The sequence below is a fragment of the Simochromis diagramma genome, unplaced genomic scaffold (genome assembly GCF_900408965.1).
Source record: "Simochromis diagramma unplaced genomic scaffold, fSimDia1.1 OVJJ01000557.1, whole genome shotgun sequence".
Lineage (NCBI taxonomy): Eukaryota > Metazoa > Chordata > Actinopteri > Cichliformes > Cichlidae > Simochromis > Simochromis diagramma.
The window spans coordinates 1888164-1909341 of NW_024387156.1; the positions used below are offsets into that span (position 1 = coordinate 1888164).

At 44.8% G+C, this 21178-nt stretch overlaps 1 protein-coding gene across 4 annotated transcripts in view; it reads left to right on the forward strand.

The window, feature by feature from the left end:
• The window catches only part of stab2 (stabilin 2), a 42800-nt gene that overhangs the window by 7715 nt on the left and 13907 nt on the right, over positions 1–21178 (forward strand). Inside the window, exons 2-45 of one of the 4 annotated variants that reach the window (XM_040048308.1) lie at positions 133–199; positions 1508–1632; positions 2035–2150; positions 3938–4023; positions 4706–4772; positions 4856–4951; positions 5142–5264; positions 5473–5669; positions 5794–5921; positions 6031–6164; positions 6736–6815; positions 7022–7171; positions 7707–7850; positions 7960–8022; positions 8551–8667; positions 8746–8799; positions 8881–8961; positions 9573–9725; positions 10036–10095; positions 10192–10293; positions 10410–10496; positions 10689–10800; positions 10875–11055; positions 11159–11252; positions 11338–11496; positions 12388–12483; positions 13077–13169; positions 13244–13291; positions 13720–13853; positions 13952–14054; positions 14605–14682; positions 14771–14860; positions 14945–15052; positions 15338–15469; positions 15564–15692; positions 15808–15870; positions 19079–19180; positions 19253–19448; positions 19526–19621; positions 19744–19801; positions 19890–19963; positions 20076–20201; positions 20857–20930; positions 21018–21089. In XM_040048308.1, the coding sequence (XP_039904242.1) occupies positions 158–199; positions 1508–1632; positions 2035–2150; positions 3938–4023; positions 4706–4772; positions 4856–4951; positions 5142–5264; positions 5473–5669; positions 5794–5921; positions 6031–6164; positions 6736–6815; positions 7022–7171; positions 7707–7850; positions 7960–8022; positions 8551–8667; positions 8746–8799; positions 8881–8961; positions 9573–9725; positions 10036–10095; positions 10192–10293; positions 10410–10496; positions 10689–10800; positions 10875–11055; positions 11159–11252; positions 11338–11496; positions 12388–12483; positions 13077–13169; positions 13244–13291; positions 13720–13853; positions 13952–14054; positions 14605–14682; positions 14771–14860; positions 14945–15052; positions 15338–15469; positions 15564–15692; positions 15808–15870; positions 19079–19180; positions 19253–19448; positions 19526–19621; positions 19744–19801; positions 19890–19963; positions 20076–20201; positions 20857–20930; positions 21018–21089 (4623 nt within the window). In that variant the 5' untranslated portion in view covers positions 133–157. Of the gene's footprint in view, positions 1–67; positions 200–1507; positions 1653–2034; positions 2151–3937; positions 4024–4705; positions 4773–4855; positions 4952–5141; positions 5265–5472; positions 5670–5793; positions 5922–6030; positions 6165–6735; positions 6816–7021; positions 7172–7706; positions 7851–7959; positions 8023–8550; positions 8668–8745; positions 8800–8880; positions 8962–9572; positions 9726–10035; positions 10096–10191; positions 10294–10409; positions 10497–10688; positions 10801–10874; positions 11056–11158; positions 11253–11337; positions 11497–12387; positions 12484–13076; positions 13170–13243; positions 13292–13719; positions 13854–13951; positions 14055–14604; positions 14683–14770; positions 14861–14944; positions 15053–15337; positions 15470–15563; positions 15693–15807; positions 15871–19078; positions 19181–19252; positions 19449–19525; positions 19622–19743; positions 19802–19889; positions 19964–20075; positions 20202–20856; positions 20931–21017; positions 21090–21178 lie in introns of those variants that run through there. The other 3 variants (XM_040048307.1, XM_040048309.1, XM_040048310.1) reach the window with 3 other exon arrangements.

The following is a 21178-nucleotide window of genomic DNA, read 5'->3' on the forward strand; positions in this document are numbered from 1 at the left end:
TTCCTTTGAGTTTGGTTTTTCAGGAAACACATGAGGGATGATAAAGGAGGAGGAGGCGGCTCAGAGGCGCAGGAGCTGAAAAGAGTTGGTGGGGATAAGTTGGAGGGCAGAAGAGATGGAGGTCCTGCAGAGCGTCCGGCTGCTGTGTGTCTCTCTGATGATGATGATGAGTGAGCTGAAGATGTCAGCTGCTGCACAGGTAAGCTCGTCCGCCTGTTTTTATTCATGGAGTTCGTTCAGCTTCAAACTCTAAAACTGAACTCGGCGGTTCAGATGTAAAAATCTACATGAGCTTCAGGATGTAAAAGTTTGGACACTGGTTGTCGTGCGTCAGCGTCTCTGTGAAACTTTGAGTAGATGAATCTGAGAGCTCTTCCTCACATCAGCTCAGAAAGAGCTCTGTTTATTTTAGTTGTGCTGTCCTGTTTGAAGCTTCATCTGTGATAACTTCTGGTTTTCTGATGTCTTACATAGCGATGTGTTCTCTGACTGAAATATTATGAGCTGCAGACTGAAGCACTGCTCACATCATTTGCTCTGACATTCACTTTCTGGGGAGGGGGGGTCACCTGAGAGTGTGGACGCAGTGGGAATAGCCCCAACCCTCATTCAAGAAGCTTCACATTCACATAAACAATGTGAGAAATAACTCGTGTGGGGTACTCAAGCAGAATGTTGCCATGGTTACAGGCAGTACTGTGTAGTATTATGTGCTCTGTATAAACAGATCTTCAGTCTGATCTGTGCTGGTGCAGCCAACAGCTGGAGTATGAGGTACCTGCAGCAGCCTGCTCAGGTCTGCAGAGCTGCAAACAAAAAAACAGCAGAGACTGCAGGAAGAAGCAGCACATGCCAAAGTCTAAAGCTCCGCCCACACAGGAATAGCTGTGCAGCAATGCGATGACTGTTGAACTTCAGTGAAGTTGGCGACTTATAGAGATGACACAGAGCGGATCGATTAGTGGAAGCCGCGTGTTTAGATAAGCTGATACTGGAAACTGAGCGGGAATCACATCAGAGGTTATCTCAACAGCCAGAGCCCGCTGACAAGCAACTGTCACCGAGCAAAGGCAAAAAAGAGCCAGTTTATCTGTCAGCAGCTGATTCCCATCTGAACCTGCAGGCTGTAACAGGAAGTCATCATCGGCCCAGGAACTCCATGTCCTGTTTGCCTCCTTTGACCGTTTCCTGGGTGGAGCTGATGGAGCAGATAACCACAGCTGCTATTACAGTTATTGCACTTACTTCCTGTTCCAGTCGAGCCACCAGCAGCAGTCTTTGGTTTTCAGGTCCAGAGGAGGAGGTTTAATAGTTTTACAAAGTGATGAGTTGAACTTTTCCACACTGCTACCTTCTAGTTTACCTGCACGCTGACAGTGTGTGGAGCACTGAGCTCCTGATTGGTTGGAAATCGTCCCGCTAAGAGCTGCAGCCACACACTGCCAGCAGTTTCACTCACACAGCGTAGACATTGATGAAAGACACTTTTCTTTTCTTTTTTTTTCAGAACTTTTGCTCCAACTCGACAGTGCTCCGCACTCGCACGATGTGCCACTCCTGCACCATCAGCCAGCTGATCCTGTGCCCATCAGGATTCAAACCCACGCCCAGATCCAACGCCCAGGACTGCAAGTGAGCACCACATAGCACAGGTCCACTCAAAGTCCTCATTGTGGTTCAACTGATGGTTGAAACAATAAACTGTGATTAGCTTCTTTGCACAAATTCAAATATCTCCACAATTTCACATCAAACATCACAACTCACACAAGAAACTTTAAAAGATCTCCACATCACCTCTTTAATAATTTTCTATTGAATTTACAGTTAACAGTTCTGCTGTCGAGTCAGGGTTCAAAACAGTCCTTCTGCGTATCACACTGAGCCACAGAGCAGCCTCTCCGTCTGAATCAGGCTATATAAGGACCCCTCCCCTCCCTCACCCACCTCCACCTCTAAGAGGAGAGAGCCTTGCTGTCCTGGATCCCAACATCAGCAGCCACTTTACCTCCAGTCTGTCTGTCTGTTCTGCAGGTACTACATCAACACTCCCAGCATGAAGCTGCCCCTCAGTGGCTGCTCCTTCGAGTGCTACAAGGAGGTGGAAATAAAGAGCTGCTGTCCAGGTTACTGGGGCCCCGACTGCATCGGTCAGTACCGACACACCAGCTCGTCCTCAAAGAGCCAAAAAGCTTTTATTTAATCATTATGTTATATTCAAAAGAGGCTGTATGAATGTGTGAGAAGCATGTTGTATAAAGTGATTTGAGTGCTCATAGTAGAAAGGTGCTGTACAAGAATCAGTCCGTTTACCACATATAATGTTAAAAGGCTGCAAAATAACAGGCCTAACATTTGTAGTCGGGAGTATTGTATTAAAGAATGGAAAAATGATCCTGTTACCACAGGTGTGTAAAGTCCAGCACCGCAACGCAGTCTGCCTTTACAAACGTGTGAGAGAGAGCAGGTGTGGATGCTGCTGTGAGGCAGGCTGTGAACTTTCTTCAGCTTTCAGGCGCCTCAGCGGCTCAGACAAGAAGTAAAAGAGCATGCGAAGTTACAGAGCGGTGCCATCGAGTGCGTAAAAGTTGGCAGTGTAAAAGTCCTGCTGACTCAGGAGCTGCTGAGCTTCAAACCTCCTCCAGCGTTAACATCAGCACAGAGACTTCACAGCCGAGCAGCTTCTGTAAGGGTGATGTGAGGGTGGACGGGCGCTTTGGTCCATGTGCTACATTTAATTCAATACGTTTAAATTTAAAGAAGTTTAAAATGTAAATTTGTGAGTGTGATCATTTTTGTATTCACTCATTGGTCATAGCATGCTAGCAGCAGCACACTTGGTCTGTCCATAAATTCACTACAAGACTTCTCGGCGGTCTAAAGAAACTGAGCTCTGGCTTCCAGGTGACTTGTGTCACATTTTCAGTTCTGTAGGAACCAGATCGTCCTGCAGGAACCAGAAACTTCCTCTTCCTCTGGTCAGACGCTGTCAGCAGGACTGGAATCTGCTTACTCAGTGGAGACACCCCCCCCCCCCCCTCCATGCGTCTCATGCCTGCTTTATCTGTTCAAAGCAGAAAAATAATGCTCAGTTTTTTCTGCTCCTGAGAGCTGACACACCTGAACCTGGGGTCTTCTAGGACTTTGCTTGTCCTCCATCCACCCCCAGCTCCACCTTCACTGAAGACTCTGCCACTAGAAACACAAAAAAGAAAAAAAATCACTGAAACTCTTACAAAGTTTTCACAGAAAACCCCAAAGCAATCCTCCAACAAGTGGAGGAAGTCGTTGTTACGTAAAAGTACCTTTAAAAGTAAAAGTCCTGATACTCATGTAAAAGTATGAGTAATATCATAAAAAATACTTCATTATAACAAGTAAAATGTCTCCTGAGTATGAGAACCAGTATATATTCGATGGTCATCACTGTGCAGACATGTGAAAACAGATTTTTTTTTAAACTATGTTCACTTTCAAATGTTTGGTATCAAACAGAAGTTATTTTCATTATGAACTGTTGATCATTTCTCCGGTCCGGTCCTAAGTGACGCTGCCATAAACTGACTCAGCATCAAAGTAATGATAAAATAATACAGGCACATGTTCAAATACTTAAAATATAAGAAGGATTTCTTCATAACTTTCAAAGAGGAAAAAAAATACCCAGGAATGAACGATCCTGGTATCCGTGCTTCCTGCGATGCTATCCTGTGATGCTGTGGTGGTTATTTGTTCTGTGAGCGGAAGAGGGGAAGGGAAACAGATGATGGTGATGTGATGACATGAAGGAGGATGGCGGGAAGTGTGTGTGTGTGTGTGTGTGTGTGTGTGTGTGGGGGGGGGGGGGGTCTGTTTCCTCATAGAAAACACAACAGCAGCGCTCCACAATCATGAAGCGTCAGCTTCCTGTTCACACCATGTGCCCGTCCTCTTTCAGAGTGTCCTGACCAGGCCGCCAGACCCTGCAGCGGCAGAGGCATCTGCTCCGCTGGACTGGGAGGGAATGGGACCTGCAGCTGCCAGGTGACCTCACACACCTGTTCTCACCTCACACACCTGCTCTCACATCACACCTGGTGACAAAAATCAGCTGACATGCAGGTAAATTGGAGTGAGAAAGCAAAGCTGATTGGAACACAGACAAACCAAAAAATAAAACAAACTACAATAACGTGAAAGCAGACTGACACAGTCACTGTAATCTGCAGTCTTCACGTGTGTTTGTGTCCATATAAATGTATATTTAGAACGTAATCATATATCTGGGTTTATTGTCATAAAGAAGGCATAATATTAGAACCTTGAACAACACTCACTGTCCACAGAACCAACAGTAAATGACCTCAGAGTTTCTAGATTCTAGAGCCCTTTAGAACCTTAGATCTCAGACTGTTACAGGAACCCAAGAACCCTGTGAATAATCAAACCCCATAAATGTGTGTGTTGCATCGGTGGTTGGCTGAAAGGTTTAAATAATTAATGACCGTAAAAGCAGAACCCCTCCACCTTTGAAAAATACATCGGTATACAGGTTCCTGTAACAGGACCCAGCAGCAAACTGTTTGCATTACAAATCTGTCTCTCTACAGGCCAGAACCACGGCTCTCTTAAAGTTTACCCATGATGTCACATCCTGTTTATCATTGTTTTTAATTGTGTGTGTGTGTGTGTGTGTGTGTGTGTGTGTGTGTGTGTGTGTGTCCAGGAGGGCTTTGCAGGAACTGCCTGTGAGGACTGTGCACCTGGACGGTACAGCCCCACCTGTAGCTCAGGTAACGTCATCTCCAGCTGTGACAGATGCACTGAGTTCTCAGGAACCTCTGACCCACCGTAATTCTGTTTACACTGTTTGCAGTCTGCTCCTGTGTCCACGGCCTCTGTGCTTCTGGAATAGTGGGCGACGGCCGATGCACCTGTTTCTCTGGATACACGGGTCCCAACTGTGACCAAGGTCAGTCCTCCTGCTGGTACCTTTACAGTCACAGGTAACTCCACCTGCAGCAGGTGTCCTGCTGTGTTGTCTGGTCCTTCTCCTGATTTGGTAACATGTCAGCTTTTCTTTTCCTGTTTCCTGTTACCTATACAGTTTCTGCATTTGCCTGCACCCTGTCACCTGTGCTAACACCTGTATTGTGTTTCAGAGTTACCAGAGTGTGCAGCTCTCAGCTGTCAGCAGAACTCTCGCTGTATTGAAGAAGCTCTGACGGGGCAGTTAGTGTGCCAGTGTCTACCCGGCTACCAGAGAGCAGGAGCCAAGTGTTTATGTGAGCTTATATGTACCCCTTTGGTGCTCTCTCTCTCTCTCTCTCACCCAAAGTTCTCGCTTTCTCTCTCTCTCCCTCTCTCTCTCTCTCTCTCTCTCTCACACTTCTAGTTCTCTCTTCCGTCTGTGGTCAGTGTAAACGTCACAGTCTTTGAGTCTCTGTGTGCTCCAGCTTTGTCTTTCTCACTTTGTCACTTTGTCTTTCTCAGCCATAAATCCGTGTCTGCAGCGGGTGTGTCACGCTCAGGCCTCCTGTGTCCACACTGGACCAAACCAGCACCTGTGTACCTGCAATGAGGGCTACAGCGGGGACGGGCGGGTCTGCATGGCCATTGACCCGTGTCAGACCGATCGTGGCGGCTGCTCCGCTGAGTCTGCCCGCTGTGTGTACGATGGACCGGGCAGGGTAAAAATTTTGGCTGACCTTTCACATCATGTGTGTAACGAGCTGTGGCCCACAGGGGGCAGCGGCTTGCTGTCAGATGACCTTGTCAGTGACCTCTGAATCCGCTGTGCTGTGCTCTGTTCAGTCCCACTGTGAGTGCCTCTCTGGGTTTGACACTCTGTCGGGCGGTGGCTGCAGCCTAAAGAACTCCTGCACACCTGATTCCTGCCACTGGAACGCCAACTGCAGCACCGTGGGACCTGGACAAGTTGAGTCAGTCACTTTACTTTACTGAATGTCTGCATGGACCAATACCTGAATCTGCAGGCAGCAAGTAGCAGAGCTGCAGAACTGAGCCGTCACTTGCTGCTCTGTCCCTCAGGTGCGCCTGTCTCCAGGGCTACATTGGTAATGGTAAAGTCTGCATTGGGAACATCATGGAGCGTCTGAATGACCTGAACACAGAACCAGGAGGCCAGTGGACGGGTCAGCTGAGCAATGCCATCACTCTGTTTGGTATGTGTATTCAGTTTGAGGTGATTTGGTCCATAAAAAGCAGAAAACTTTCACTTCCTCAGCTTTAGCTCTCTGTGCAGGGACACATGTAAGCTTTTCCCTCTGGCCTACGGTGTTCTGGTGTGACCTGCCCAGTGATAGATATATTAAATAAAACTCAGTAAATAAAATAGCATTCATAAAAATTAAACTGATACAGAAAAATTATTTCAAGTTTCTCCTTTAAGCACTTTTATTTACCACATCCAGGACTTTTTTTTATAAGTGAGTTTTAAAATGTTTAATCTGGGTTCTGCACGGTCGCCCCTAAAGTAGCCTTCCTGTTCGATCCTGCTCTGTTTATTCTCCAGAACACACGACATAACCGACGTATCCCATGGTAAAACATAGGAGCGATGCTCAATTACTGCTCCGCTTTATTGGCAATGACAAGTCCTCAGCTGATGCACACCTTGTTTTTTGGAGTTATTCAGATGCGATCTGTGTAGTGAGACATTTTACAGATGGTCAATGAAGTCGTCTCACATGAAAAGAACTAATGTTAATGATTGTGTTTGTGTGTGTTTTGCAGGATCTTTGTCGTGGCCGCTGCAGAATTTGGGTCCGTTCACCGTTTTCATCCCGATAAATAAAGGCTTCAAGGGAACGCCGGTACGAATCCCTTCAAATAAACTGATCCACTTTTATCAGCAGCTAGTTTTAGCTTCCTTTTAACTTTAGAGCCACTTTTATGTTTCTTTCACACCCTGGCTTTGTTTTGGGAGCTCATCGTTCTTTGAGCTCCAGAGGAAAAAACACAATTCAATCAAAACGGGTTCAGTCAGGATTCAAACATCTGCCTTTACTCCTCTTACTAGGTGAGGACTCTGATAGCGGACAGGTCCAAAGCTACATACCTGTGTAAGATGCATCTGGTCGCTGGGATGATGCAGTTTGACACACTGAAGAAAACTGATGTCTTCTACACACTGACGGGAAAATCAGCAGAGACGGACACATCAGAGGGGGTGAGAGGCTTCATCACCAGCAGATTGATACAACATGAAGTGTAAACATGTCAGGGCACGAAGCAAAAAAATTAGGAAATATAAAAAAGATTTGAAACAATTTGAGGAAAGTGAGTGATGACTTGTTTTTTCACATAAAAAACAAACCAACCCAAAGCAAAATGCTAACCCAGAACCCGAACTAGAACCTGACCGAGACCCAAACTCAGACCCTTTCCCTAAGCAATTAAATAAATAACTTGACTGAATCCTGTTTTTAAAACCCTTGGAAACACAATAAAGATGACAATAAATAGAGCATTCACAGACTTGGCTTGCATCTGTTTATTGTAAGAATGAATTAAGATTTATAATCAAATAAGTGATGCACACAGTGGACACCAAGTCCAGTCTTAAGTACTTCAGAGACTTTTGATGCTCACCTGCAACATGTGAAACTGTTATGGTCTTCACACTTCCAAATGTTAAAGTGGTAAGCCTCCAATGGCTTTGATAGAATTTTGTATTGTCAGATCTTCCTCTGGTTTCATTCCAGGACGCTCAAACCAAAATCCGTATCCATGGCGGCAGGAAGAAAGGTGTAATCATCCAGTCTGATGTTGTTGCATCTAATGGGATCATCCATATCATCAATAGGCTGATGGAAAGCGTGCCTCCCATCGTAGAAAGCAACACTGAGGTGGCAAGACTGAAAGATTTTAGTTTGGGTGAAAATGTGCTCAGCAAAGATAAACCTGTTCATTATGTCTCCATTCATCTCATTACATGAACACTTTGTTGTTCCACAGGAGAACCTGATGAAGATCGTTTCTGACTACGGCAAGTTTCAGACTTTCACCAGTTTATTACAGGTATAGACTTCTTTTCTTCAATACCAGGAACATCAGCCCATGAATACATGCAGACGCCAACTTTTTTATTCTCAGTTTAGAAGTTAATCACATCCTGTAACTTCCTGTATTGAGTCAATAACAAGCTGAACGCTGGAAGACATTTTATTGCATGTCCCAATGTCCTAGTCACATTCCTGCCCACCAGAGGATGGGATCATTACATTATTACACTGGATCAGGGCTTTGTGTCAACACTGACACAGAAGATGTTTGGAGTGTGATATTTCTATGATCAGTTTTAGGTTCTGAACACAGATTAAATAGGAAATATTGCACTGATTTGTGGTCCTGCAGGATTAGACGTCCCTGATGTTCATGCTGCAGGAAGAAATGTGTAAATATTAGCAGAGTCAGGACCGAGAGTCGCCTGAATCCCACCTCAAACACGGTGCATGAGCATTTATCTTAGTAACACATTCAGGTGCATGAGGACCTGGTTCTTAAGTTTCTAAATGGATCAAACTGGACAATTTGTGCTCACTGCAGAAAACTCCTCTGGCATCTTTGCTGGACCAGCCGGGACCAATCACTGTGCTTGCACCCACCACTGCAGCATTTGATGCAATGATAGAAGAACACCTGAAGTATCTCATGAGCCCTGACGTAAGGATGGACACAAAAACTGACAAATTTGTAGTCTGTCATGAATAATTCACCAGACGATTGGTTCTGAATCCTCAGGGTCACAGCAAACTGCTGGAGTTTCTCAGGAACCACATTATCCCGGCCACTGCGGTGAGAGCGACAGTCCGCTGACTCGTTAATAATTCACGTTTGTTCCCTCTGACAGTTTTTTTTTATCTCCCTGTTATGCAGCTGGAGATCTACAATGCTGTGTCAACCCCAAGATACGTGACAATGGCCAATCAGGTTCTGACAATCACCGTGATGGAAAATGTAAGTGTGGATTTCCACCATCTGTAACCCCCAACATCACCCCAAATCTCTGTCACAGTCACTGTTGAATACTTAAATAATATCATGAATCTTATAAAATAACAAAGGAGGGTGGAAAGTGTTTGGTTCTAAGTATGCAATAATACTGACATTATTGTTCCAATATCCTTTCTGTGTGTGTGTGTTAGTGCTGTTCATGCAGATTTAGTCTCTTTAATAAGCTTGCAGATCTTTTTAAATATTGCTGAAATTTATTTCACTTTCAACTTGAACATTTGAAATCTTGACATTAATAGAGTTTATTAATATTATTAATAGAGTTTAAAATACAATCCAGATAACAAAAATCCCTAAAAGTGCAGCGTTTTTATTTCTGTAATCATTTTCTGGAGAAATGAGTGTAATCAGTAAATATTCACCATGGATCCTGTAAGGAATGCAGGCGTGTGACTTAAAGCTGACTGAACATCAGCTCCTGGTTTCTGTGTCAAACCTTCATCATCTAAAGAAAAGTTGAATTCACTCCTATTATCTGCATTTTAGTAAGACTGTTTTCCACACTTTCAACATGAGCTCAGGATTTCTGTCTGGTCGTCGTTTCACTGTTTCAGGGCCAGATCTTGGTTAATGGTGCAGCCGTGTTGGAGGCAGCTGTGGAGGCAAAAAATGGACGTCTTTATGTGATGGATGGAGTTTTGACTCCGCCCTCCATCGAACCTGTGTTGCCCAGTAGATGTGACATCACAGAGACTAAAATCATCATGGTGAGTTTAACGTCTAATGACATGATCGATTGACCCTAAATGTATATGTGCAGTGTATGAGGCTCAGTGTGAAAACAAAAGGCACTGAGCTCATGGAGCTCACATAGTTGGATCATCACACCATGCTACACTGTTGGACTCTGCCTCCATTGGATGAGTAAATGTATTTGATCAGTGAGGTGACTTTATCCCAGGAACAGAAACACGAGGACACTGAGAGATTTCTGCCCCTTCACCTTTGAGCCCGCCCTAAAACACTGAAGCCCTTTGAGTGTGTTTGAGATATTTGATCAACTCATGTGTTTTTCAGGGTGAATGTGTCGCGTGTTCAAAGCTAATAATGACCCAATGCTCTTCTGGAGTTTTTACAGTAAGACTGAACTCACTGTGAAGCATCTGGATATTTATTCACTTCCCTTTCTTACTTTGAGCTGATTTAAAATATGATTATGCTGTCTTTATCCAGGGCTCTTCCACATTTGGATGTTCTTATATTTTCACCAAGGGCAACCCATCTGTTAAAGTCCCAGTGAAAGGCTGCTCTGCACACTGCAACTCAACGGTCACGGTACACACTTTAGTAAAACCGGGCAGTTTACTTCATGTTGGAACAGAAAGACACTGAAGCCTAGAAGATGTAACTTTGTAGAGGCCGTCAGAATAACCTCGTGTATATCCGTTCAGATTCCAGCGTGCTGTAAAGGTTTCTACGGTCCAGACTGCAGACCGTGTCCAGGTGGATACCAGACGCCCTGCTCCGGACACGGGCAGGTCAGACATTCCCATAATTCCTTAATTACTTTATTTGGAAGAAGCTTTAGTGCTTTCTGTTCTTTGAACAGACTTTTTCCTGTTTGCAGTCCAGCGGTGACGGAAGGAAACTGAAATGTTTCAGTGTTTGCAGGGAAAGTGAGGTGTTTGGTTTATGGAGGAGGAACCTAAAGTGTGTTTTGTGTTTTTCAGTGTTCGGAGGGGGTTTCAAGAAATGGAACATGCAGCTGTGAACCGAACTTCAGCGGCTCACGCTGTCAGTACTGCTCCTCCTCCAACAAATATGGACCAAACTGTGACAGAAGTAAGTCTGACTCATACTTTGTGACGTCACACAGGCAGACATGATGTAAAGATGATGTACTTGTCTATCCTCAGCCTGCCCCTGTATCCACGGACAGTGTGATAACCGTCCGGATTCAGACGGTCGGTGTAAAGTGGACTCGTGTCAGCAGGGTTACACCGGTCCTTTGTGTGATCGACAGACGGCCGCCTGCGGCGCTCAGGCTCAGTTTTGCCACGCACATGCTGACTGTGACTTCAGCCAGGGAACAGTCAAGTGAGTTTACCTGGATGAAGTCTGAACTTTAACCCTGAGTCAGATGTCTGTAGTGAACAGTTATCTCGTACCACACATTATTCTGTACTGTGTCTTATTTTAGGTGTATTTGTAAAACTGGTTTCCAAGGTGATGGGATCACCTGTGTGGCGTCTGACCCGTGTGCTCCACCCCACCGAGGTGGCTGCAGCCTGAACGTAAGTCTCCAGTTTTTATAGTGTAACTGTAAAAAACGCAGTCTGTTTCCTCACTGCTGCCCGTGCTGCATTCTGCCCCTTGCAGGCTAAATGTATAAAGACAGGCCCTGGGACTCACGTCTGTCAGTGTCTGACTGGATGGAGGGAGAATGGGGATGAGTGTCAACCAATCAACAACTGCAACAGTCCTGACAGAGGCGGCTGCCACCCCAACGCCACCTGTGTCTATGTGGGACCCGGACAGGTAAGGACACTGATATCAGCTGAGACGTGAATGGTGGAGATGTCACTGACGGATGGTTTATCTCATTAATGTGCTCTTACCCTGGGAATGCACCACTTCAGTCCGTCCTTAGGGTGGCAGTAAGGAGTGCAGTATTATTAAAACATGAGAGGGCCAGAAAATGTGAATCCTGAAATGTGGTTGATTATTCAAACTTACACTGGCCTATTTAAACTGGGGCCGTGCGGACCTCGGGGGGAATATTTCTTTTATCTCAGTTTTTTAACACGTTGTCGGTCAGTTTGTTCTTAATGATGTCACATCATTGTTTTTGGGAACCCCCCAGTCAAAAGCACCCAATTTTGCAGTTTCAATAAATGGAACCATTTATTCAGTTAATGTTTGCCACGTGGCAGTTTGTTAGTCTCAGGATCTTGCTGCTTCCTTTTGCAGATGATGTGGTTCTGTCAGCTTTATTGGCCTTCTGTAAAGATCTGGCACCTCTAATTCTGAGCCCATGGTTCATGGCTCCTCAGAAAAAAGTGGGGTGCCCACTTCAGCCTGGAATTTTGTCCTGCTACACCTCAGTGGAGTGTTCAATACTGTTGATCATAATATTCTATTAGAGCGACTAGAGCATGCTGTAGGTGTTACAGGTACTGTGCTGCAGTGGTTTGTATCATATCTCTCTGATAGACTCCAGTTTGTTCATGTAAATGGAGAGTCCTCTTCACACACTTAGATTAATTATGAAGTTCCACAGGGCTTTGTGCTAAGATCAATTCTGTTTACATTATACATGCCGCCTTTAGGCAGTATCATCAGAAGTGATTTGTGATCTGGTCCACCAGCACCAAAGAGTGAAGCTGTCTCCGCAGCAGTAATGTCCTGTTGTTATCTGCTCCTGTTCAGAGTGACTGCACCTGTAAGGCCGGTTACCAGGGCAGCGGGCAGGACTGTGAACCTGTGAACCAGTGTGTGACTGCAGACGGAGGCTGTCACTACTTTGTGAGTAGCAAAACCAAGCAAATCCACTGAAAGCATCTTTTCTGCTAAAATCATTATGGGTCACACCAACAGCAACATAAAACAGAAGGTCTTTTGCTTTTGCCAATTTTTACTCTTTAAGTGTGCGCGTGTGTGTATGTGTGTGTGGGTGGGGGTGGGGGGATATATGTGTATTGAGAGTGTGGGGAGTGCGTTGGAGGGTGGGGTGGGCTGCTTTTAACTATGTAAAGCACTTTGTGCTACATTTTTTCTGTATGAAAAGTGCTTTATAAATAAAGATTGATTGATTGATTGATTGATGTCATTTGCCTGCAGCGCTGTGATCAGGGTGTCAAAGCCAGATTTTACTCCTTTAACTATATCTTCAGTTTGACCCTACCTGGTCAAACTGGTCTGTAGATTCACTCCTAGTAACTAAACCAACCAATCATCGTTCCTCAGAGCCAATCAGAGGCTCTGCAGAGCTTCACTGAATCCTTTAATTTTTTCAAAGTAAAAGACGTCTTGTGCATGATGTCTGTCTTGTACTGATAAAAATGACCGAAGCTAGGCCCTCGGTGACAGTGTCCCTGTTTAACTGTTTGTGTGTGCAGGCCAGCTGTCTCCTGCTGTCCTCTCAGTGGACGTGTGTCTGTGATGAAGGATATGTTGGAAATGGACACGTGTGTTACGGTACAGTTGAACAGGTGAGTGATGGCCAGGTTCAGTCGGCAGGATCGTGTCTTTGCTTCCAGCTGACTTTGTTTCCTGGTGATTTCAGGAGCTCAGCATCCTGCCTGAGGCCTCAGACTTCTTCACATGGATGACTGTGAGTATGTCACGTTTTACAGATGCATTATGTGCAAATTGTCATCACTTTGATTATTATACAATAAATGAAACGTGCAGTATATCACAAACTAACTCACACGTTTAGCACATGCTTCACATGCAGACTAGGCACCGTAATTATGCCACTGTAAACACAGTGTATCATATTCACTGATATTCATTCATACCACATGAAAACCCAATTAGAGCACATAAATATGGGTACAGAAAAATTATACATTTATGAATACTGTTAGCAATGTTAGGCTCACACTGTGGGGGTTATCGGTTCGTGCCACCGTGCTTCATTTTTTAATAACCATGCAGTTTACAAGACTGACTTCCCCTGTGGTCTTTCATGTATCAGCAGCTATTTTTAATACCAACCTGAGCAAAGATTGTGTTTGTGTTCATATGCTCTGTTAGGATTCGGATCTGTCTCCGTCTCTGTCGGATCAGAACCTCACCCTCCTGGTTCCATCCTCAGCAGCCATCAGCAAAATGTCCTCAGAAGACAAAAACTTCTGGACTTTGAGGGGAAACCTGCCGAGTCTCATCAGGTTACAGCTCCGCAGGATTTAAAGTGACATCATTTTATTTTGGGGCTTTTATATGAATATATGTAACAGCTGTGCTGTGATCTGTCCCCTTCTGACAGAAATCACATGATTGCCGGTGACTACCCCTTATCTAGCCTCTGGAACATGTCGTCTGTGACGTCCCTTCTGGGAACAACACTTCGTGTTTCTACAAACGACGAGGTAACGCTTTCTGTGTGAGGATTTCTGCACACATCAGAGAGAATTTTGATCTTTCATTGAGCCCGTGCAGCTCAGGTGTTTCACATAAACTCCACACGGCCATCGCTGCTCGTCCTCGGGCTGATCTAACTGCCTTTTGGCTGGCTCTCATCTTTCTGATGTTCTGTCAAATGCTTATAAAGTTACAGGTTGTTAAAATATCCTTATTATCTGGTATCAGGCACATAAATGTATAATCTCTGTGAGCCAAAATATTGCTCTAAAAAAAGCACTGCTGCCCTTCAGTATGCCTCCAGAAGCTGGCCAATCAGAATGAAATAGGCTATCTTAAAGGAACATAAGCTATAGCTTGTTGTTTCAAGCAAAGGATGAACTGAGGAGCTGAGCAGACGGCCAGTACAAAAAAATGTTTGGACTGAATCATGTGAGCATACTTGAGTGGAGTCCCAGAATAAAAATGTGGACTTTCGTCCACTTTCAGTATATGGCTGTAAACTTGGTGCTTTTCTCTAATTTTACTTAAAAAAATAAAATGGTTGTGTTTGTGCAGATCACTTCTGTTGGTGGAGGTCTCATCGGCACTTCAAACGTTGCTGCTACAAACGGACTGATCCATTTCATCGATAAGGTAAAAAGAAATACTACAAAAACAACACCCAGCAAGTTTTTTTGTACCCGTTACCGATTTCAGCCTTTTTTCTTTTTTTTTTTTAAAGGTTTTGGTTCCCGACAGAACACTGAGTGAAGGTCTGCTGGCCACGCTCGCTCTCAGGCCGGAGTTCTCACTCTTCAGATCGTATCTCATCGTACGACCTCTCAAACACGCTCACACCATGCTTAAATGTTCAATGTTTCCTTACATGTTGTGCTTTCTCTGGCTTTTTGTTTAGGATTATAACCTGACCAATGATATCGAACAGGCTGACGAATTCACCATCTTTGCTCCGACAGACGCCGCCGTCACTGAGTACCTGAAGAAAATGGCAGCCACTGCCCTGGTATACAATTTAGGCTTCAGTTTGTCTGTGTTTTCATTTGAAGCTGAATCAAAAAGTTTGTATTTGACCTGATTAGTCTTTTTACTCACTGCTGACATTGTTGAAATTTTTACATATTTTAAAATGGATTAAGTGGGCAACACTCAGTTCTGTTATTTCATTCGACATTTAAAGCAGATGGTAAATATAGAACTAAACTCTGTAATTAAAGACTTTGACCCTGTCCTTGGGTTTATTTATTTACTTCCTTCAAATTAGTCGTGCTTTTATTTTGTCACTGAACAGGATGTGAAGACGACTCGTTACCACGTGGTGGCATCGCAGCGTCTGTTAAAAACAGACCTTCAGCTCGGTGGTTACAAAGAGACGATGCTTGGGTTTTCCTTCCAGCTCAGCATTTTCCCACGAGATGGAAAGGTCTCATCATGAAATATTGATTCTGTCGCATCTGATCGCATGACAGTCTAAACAACACGATACAAACCACCTGACCTGTGTTTTTCTCATGCAGCTGTTTGTGAATGATGCTCAGATGAACTCCTCTGACATCCTGAGCGGTAAAGGAGTGATCCACGGTCTGTCAGCTGTTCTTCAGATCAACAGAAATCGCTGTGATGATCTCACGTACACAAAAGTCATGGTAAGGTCCTCAGCCACCAGTTAAGTCCTGCAGATACTTCAGCGCCTCCAATTCAGTTCAATGGATGGAGAAACAATCGCATGATGAATATCAACGTTTTCTTTCTGCTCCAAAGGGGAACTGTGTCGACTGCTTATTCCACCAAAACAAGATCTGCCCCAATGACACCATCCCAGATGTAAGTTTTCTGACTTTTTCTGATCATCGTTAATCTTTCAAAGCTTAGACGTGAACACTTTTTAACCACCAGGCTCTCTAAACAAACTTTTATACCAAACTAGAATCGGATAAATGCAGCTACTACAGAAAATCTGTTTGTTTGCAGATGATTTGATTTTAAGTTATGAAAGATGGAAAATTCTCCCCAAAGTCAAAAGAATTACGTTCAGTTTGTCCGACTTTACGAGACTAACAAGAAGTAGGAGAAGATCTAGAGAGGACTTTATGGTATTCCACTAAAGTAATTTCATGACCTCCCAGTGATCACTGACCACTTTACTGTATGTGCTCTTGTGCCAGTTACAGATTGAATTTCTTTCAGTTTACTGTGACAGTACTAAAGTAACATAACAAAAAAAATAAAAACTTATTTTAAGTATAATTGTGCTGAAAAGTACATTGCTCTTTAACAGCTGTGGGAAAACTGGTATCATTTAGTTGCATTTCATATCGAATTTGACATCTTCAAAAATAAACCAGCGTTTATTCAATGGAGCGTAAAAATGTTTTTCTTTTTGTGGTGCCGCGATAGAGGAATAACCGGGGACGGTAACTAAGATATTGACAACGCCACCTGGGGGAGGGTGTTACACCCCAGGAAAGATTTCTCTAGCCAATGTACGTGTTGCACTGGCTCGTTATTAACGGCAGGGGTGAGACAAAGGAAGTTTACAAATCAAAATTTATTAAGAGGAACTACTAAAAACATAACTATAAAATCAGAAAGGCACCTAGGGTAGCAGGGTTGAGACGGCAAAATAGTTAATTAAAACACTTTATTAACAAACGATGATTAAAATGACCAGACTCCCTACCACGATGCTACCCTAAAACAATCACAGCATGATAAAAGAATAACTAAACAAAATAGTGGAGACCGGCCACTTGAGGAGGCAACCTACAGGGAGGAGTGCCCAAGGGTGCCACCAATTACTCACCCGTGTAACTTCACTGCAGACCTCACTGTCACTCACACTAAACTCTAAATGGTGCAATCTACCTATGCTCGGCGTGTACACTCGCATGCATCGGGAAGGGGATTCCACCTCACGTGCCTAGCCCCTCAGCAAGCGGCCGCACCTCCACTAAAACAATAAAAGAAAGCATAAAACGTTACACGTTACACAAATGACTACAGACCCGTGGCTCTGACATCTGTGGTCATGAAGTCTTTTGAGCGCCTAGTTCTCTCCTAGCTCAAGACCCTCACGGCCCCCCTCCTGGACCCCCTGCAGTTTGCATACAGAGCCAACAGGTCTGTAGATGACGCCATCAACATGGCCCTACACTTCATCCTGCAGCATCTGGACTCCCCAGGAACCTACGCCAGGATCCTGTTTGTGGACTTCAGCTCTGCCTTCAACACCATCCTTCCAGACCATCTCCGAGGCAAGCTTTCCCAGATGAATGTGCCTGATCCCATCTGCCGGTGGATCACTGACTTCCTGACGGACAGGAAGCAGCATGTGAGGCTGGGAAAGAATGTCTCGGACTCCTGGACCATCAGCACCGGCTCCCCTCAGGGCTGTGTTCTTTCTCCTCTGCTCTTCTCCCTGTACACCAACTGCTGCACCTCCACCCACCAGTCTGTCAAGCTAATCAAGTTTGCAGATGACACCACCGTTATTGGACTCATCTCGGACGGGGATGAGTCTGCCTACAGGAGGGAGGTTGAACGTCTGGTGTCCTGGTGCAGCCACAACAACCTGGTGCTGAATGCCCAGAAGACAGTGGAGATTATTGTGGACTTCAGGAAGCACACAGCCCCACTCCCCCCCATCATCCTGACTGACACCCCCATCACCTCTGTGGACTCATTCCGCTTCCTGGGTACCACCATCACCCAGGACCTGAAGTGGGAGCCCACCATCACCTCCGTCATTAAGAAAGCCCAGCAGAGGATGTACTTCCTGAGGCAGCTGAAGAAATTCAACCTGCCAACACGGACGATGATGCAATTCTACACTGCAATCATCGAGTCCATCCTCACCTCCTCCATCACCGTGTGGTATGCTGGAGCCACTATCAGGGACAAACAGAGACTGCAGCGTGTTGTGCGCTCTGCTGAGAAGGTGATTGGCTGCAGACTCCCATCTCTGCAGGACCTGTACACCTCCAGGACACTGCGGCGTGCAGCTCGGATCTCAGCTGACCCTTCTCACCCCTGGACACAGTCTGTTTGACCTGCTCCCCTCAGGCAGGAGGCTCCGGTCCATTCGCACCAGAACCTCTCGCCATAAGAACAGTTTCTTCCCCTCTGCTGTTGGACACATGAACAATAACCGTATGACTGTTCCCACCACTAACACATGACCCTACGCTGTGTTCACTGCATCATTCCATGTTTGGCACTGATCACCACCTGCACTCATGTATATATCATGTATATATCTATCTATCTACTTAGCACTTTTAATTCTTATTCTCATTTTTATTTTCATGTCTATTTAAGCTTAATTTATAACAGTATTTATAACAGTATGTTTGCACTGAAGCACCGCAGCAATTTCCTAATGTTGTAAACCCGCTCAACATTTGGCAATAAAACCCTTTCTGATTTCTGACATTAATAAAAGATCTACATAAAACAAATACACCCCAAAGTACGTTATAAAAGCATCACATAACAAACAAAACAGCATGACAAGACAGCAGCAGTATAGTGCAAACCTGCAACAAAAGAGGGAAACAGTTGTCAAAGTCCACCCTACTATATGCCACGTTATGATGAACACAAGAGTCCCACTTACCACAGGGCTGAGCTAAACTGAGTGGCTTTTCTTGAGAGCTCTGCAGTGCTCAACTGCCTAATGCTCTCAGCCACCTTGGATGGACAAGACTGCCAAATGCCTCCTTCTGGTACTGTTTCTTATAAGCCTGCTAATTGTCAACTGGGAAGGTGTGGATGTTAGTGGTGCGTTTGTGGACGACATGTAAATCCTACCCCAGAATCTACTTCACTACATTTTGTAAGTTAGGTGAACTGAAATGAAGAGTTTTATTTTCACTGCTCTATCACTTCACGTGGATAACTGGTTATACTGTGTAAATATTTTCTTGAAACATGCGTTGTAGAAAATGCTGAAATTAATACTCAGCTCAGATGCACAGCCTGGTCCATGAGAAGCTAAAGTCAAAGTAAGAAGTTGGTGTTTTGCTCTGTGCAGAAATCGGTGAGGAGGACGAGAAAGTGCATGTTCACCCGAACGTTTGAGGGCGAGTGGCTGCCGAAAGTCGGCTGCAGAGCCACCTGCCTCCAGAAGAAGATCGTACGTCTCCTGCTCATTTCAGGGTAAGCATCCTCGGCAGTGTGGCACACTAGAACTCTTCTGTGCTTTCAGGAGCGGAGGTGCTGTGCAGGGTTTTTCGGGGAGCACTGCGAGGCATGCCCCGGTCCAAAGGGTCGGCCCTGCTTCAATAATGGAGTGTGTGTGGACGGGACGAACGGGACCGGAGTGTGTCGGTGTAACGAAGGCTTCAACGGGACCGCCTGTGAAACCTGCCAGAGCGGCAAATACGGAGTCCACTGTGACCAAGGTTCAGTACGTTTCATTAGTCAGAACATGATCTGTCATCTTCATCCTCACCTTCATCGTCACGTGTTGTCTGCTCAGAGTGCGAATGCAAGAACGGACAGTGTAACGAGGGACTGAAGGGCGATGGGACCTGCGAATGTGACGTGGACTGGAGGGGAGTCCACTGTGACCAAAGTAAGGCTGAATGTAGAGAAAAGTGAACACTGTGATTTAGAACAACAAAATCTCATTTATGAGATAATTTTTAGAAATACTGTTTTTGTCATTTGTGCTGAGCTGCATCCGTGTCGTTGCAGAGATCGAAGCCAAAGCTGACGAGCAGTGCGGCTCGGTGAGATGCCACGGCAGTGCAAAGTAAGTCTGCACAAGTTTAACCGTTACTCTGCGTGCAGGACGCTGGAGGATTTATGCTTCCTGTTAAAACTTTAATCTGGTTTTATAGCTGTGTGACCGGCTCGTTCGGCCCTCAGTGTATCTGTGCTGCCGGCTTCAAAGGAAACGGGACTTTCTGTCAAGGTAACACATGTTATGAGCTCTGCAGGTCACTTACCTGCGGCTTTGGTCTGAGCTTGTTAAAGAGGATTCCTGTGAACCGCAAAGTTTACTGAACACTTTGTGACTCATGCAGCCATAGATCCGTGCGTGGTGGATAACGGTGGCTGCAGTCTGTACGCTCTCTGTAAGAGGACTCGACCCGGCCGAAGAGACTGTGTCTGTAATGCCGGCTACGCGGGCGACGGACTTGTGTGTGTCGGTAAACTCACTTGCCACAACTGCTCACACCTGCTCTGGCTTAGTTATAGTTGGTACAAGGAGTCAAAACGATTTTTAAAGAAGGAAAATTTAATTATTCCGAGTCAACATTAACTTGTTCAGATCAGTTTATATTAAAAATTTTTTTTTTAAAAAGCGAAAATTAGCTAAGAGGCAATCACACTGAGGATTACAGGGGACATGAAAGAGTGCAAAATACAATCGTGAAAGTTAAAGCAAAAGTATTGACAATAAATCCAGTAATACTAGAAGGATGTGCTATACTTCGTAGTGTAATGGTCTGACTATGGTGAACAAAGTCTGCAGTAATGCAAAACTTAAAAAGTATTTTGTGAAAGTTCTGCGAAGTTAAAGCAAAAATACCAATGCAAAATATTCCAGATGTTAGTTCTTCCAGCATCACAGCAAAAAAGGATTCCAGACAATCAGAAAAGCCTTCAGAGCCAGCAAAATGACTGAAATTAAGTAGCTCTGTTGATTTGCGTGGTTTGTGGTATTGTTGTGCTGTGAGGAATTTAAAAGCTCTGGCTCAGCATCGATCCTTGGCAGTAGCTCAAGTTATCAGACACACGATAAAAAGCTTGAACGCATCGTGAATCCGAGATAACCAGGTGGAGTTTTGTGTTTCTCCACAGAGATAAATCCCTGCCTGAAAGGAAACGGGGGTTGCCATGCCAATGCAGACTGCATTCACGTTGGACCGAACAAAGTAAAACTAGCTAACCTCTACAGTCTGACTTTAAGCACAGCTCTCTGCTGACGGTGGCGCTAAATGTGACTTTGTTTTCCTCGGCAGACTTCCTGTGTCTGCAGGGAATTTTACACCGGTGACGGGAAGAACTGCAACATCATCGACTTGTGCCGAAAGGTGAGTTTGTCTTCACTCTGGCTGGTTTCAAGCTGTGGGAAAGATGAGTGATTCAGAATCAGATGATTACATCATTCAGCTAATAATCA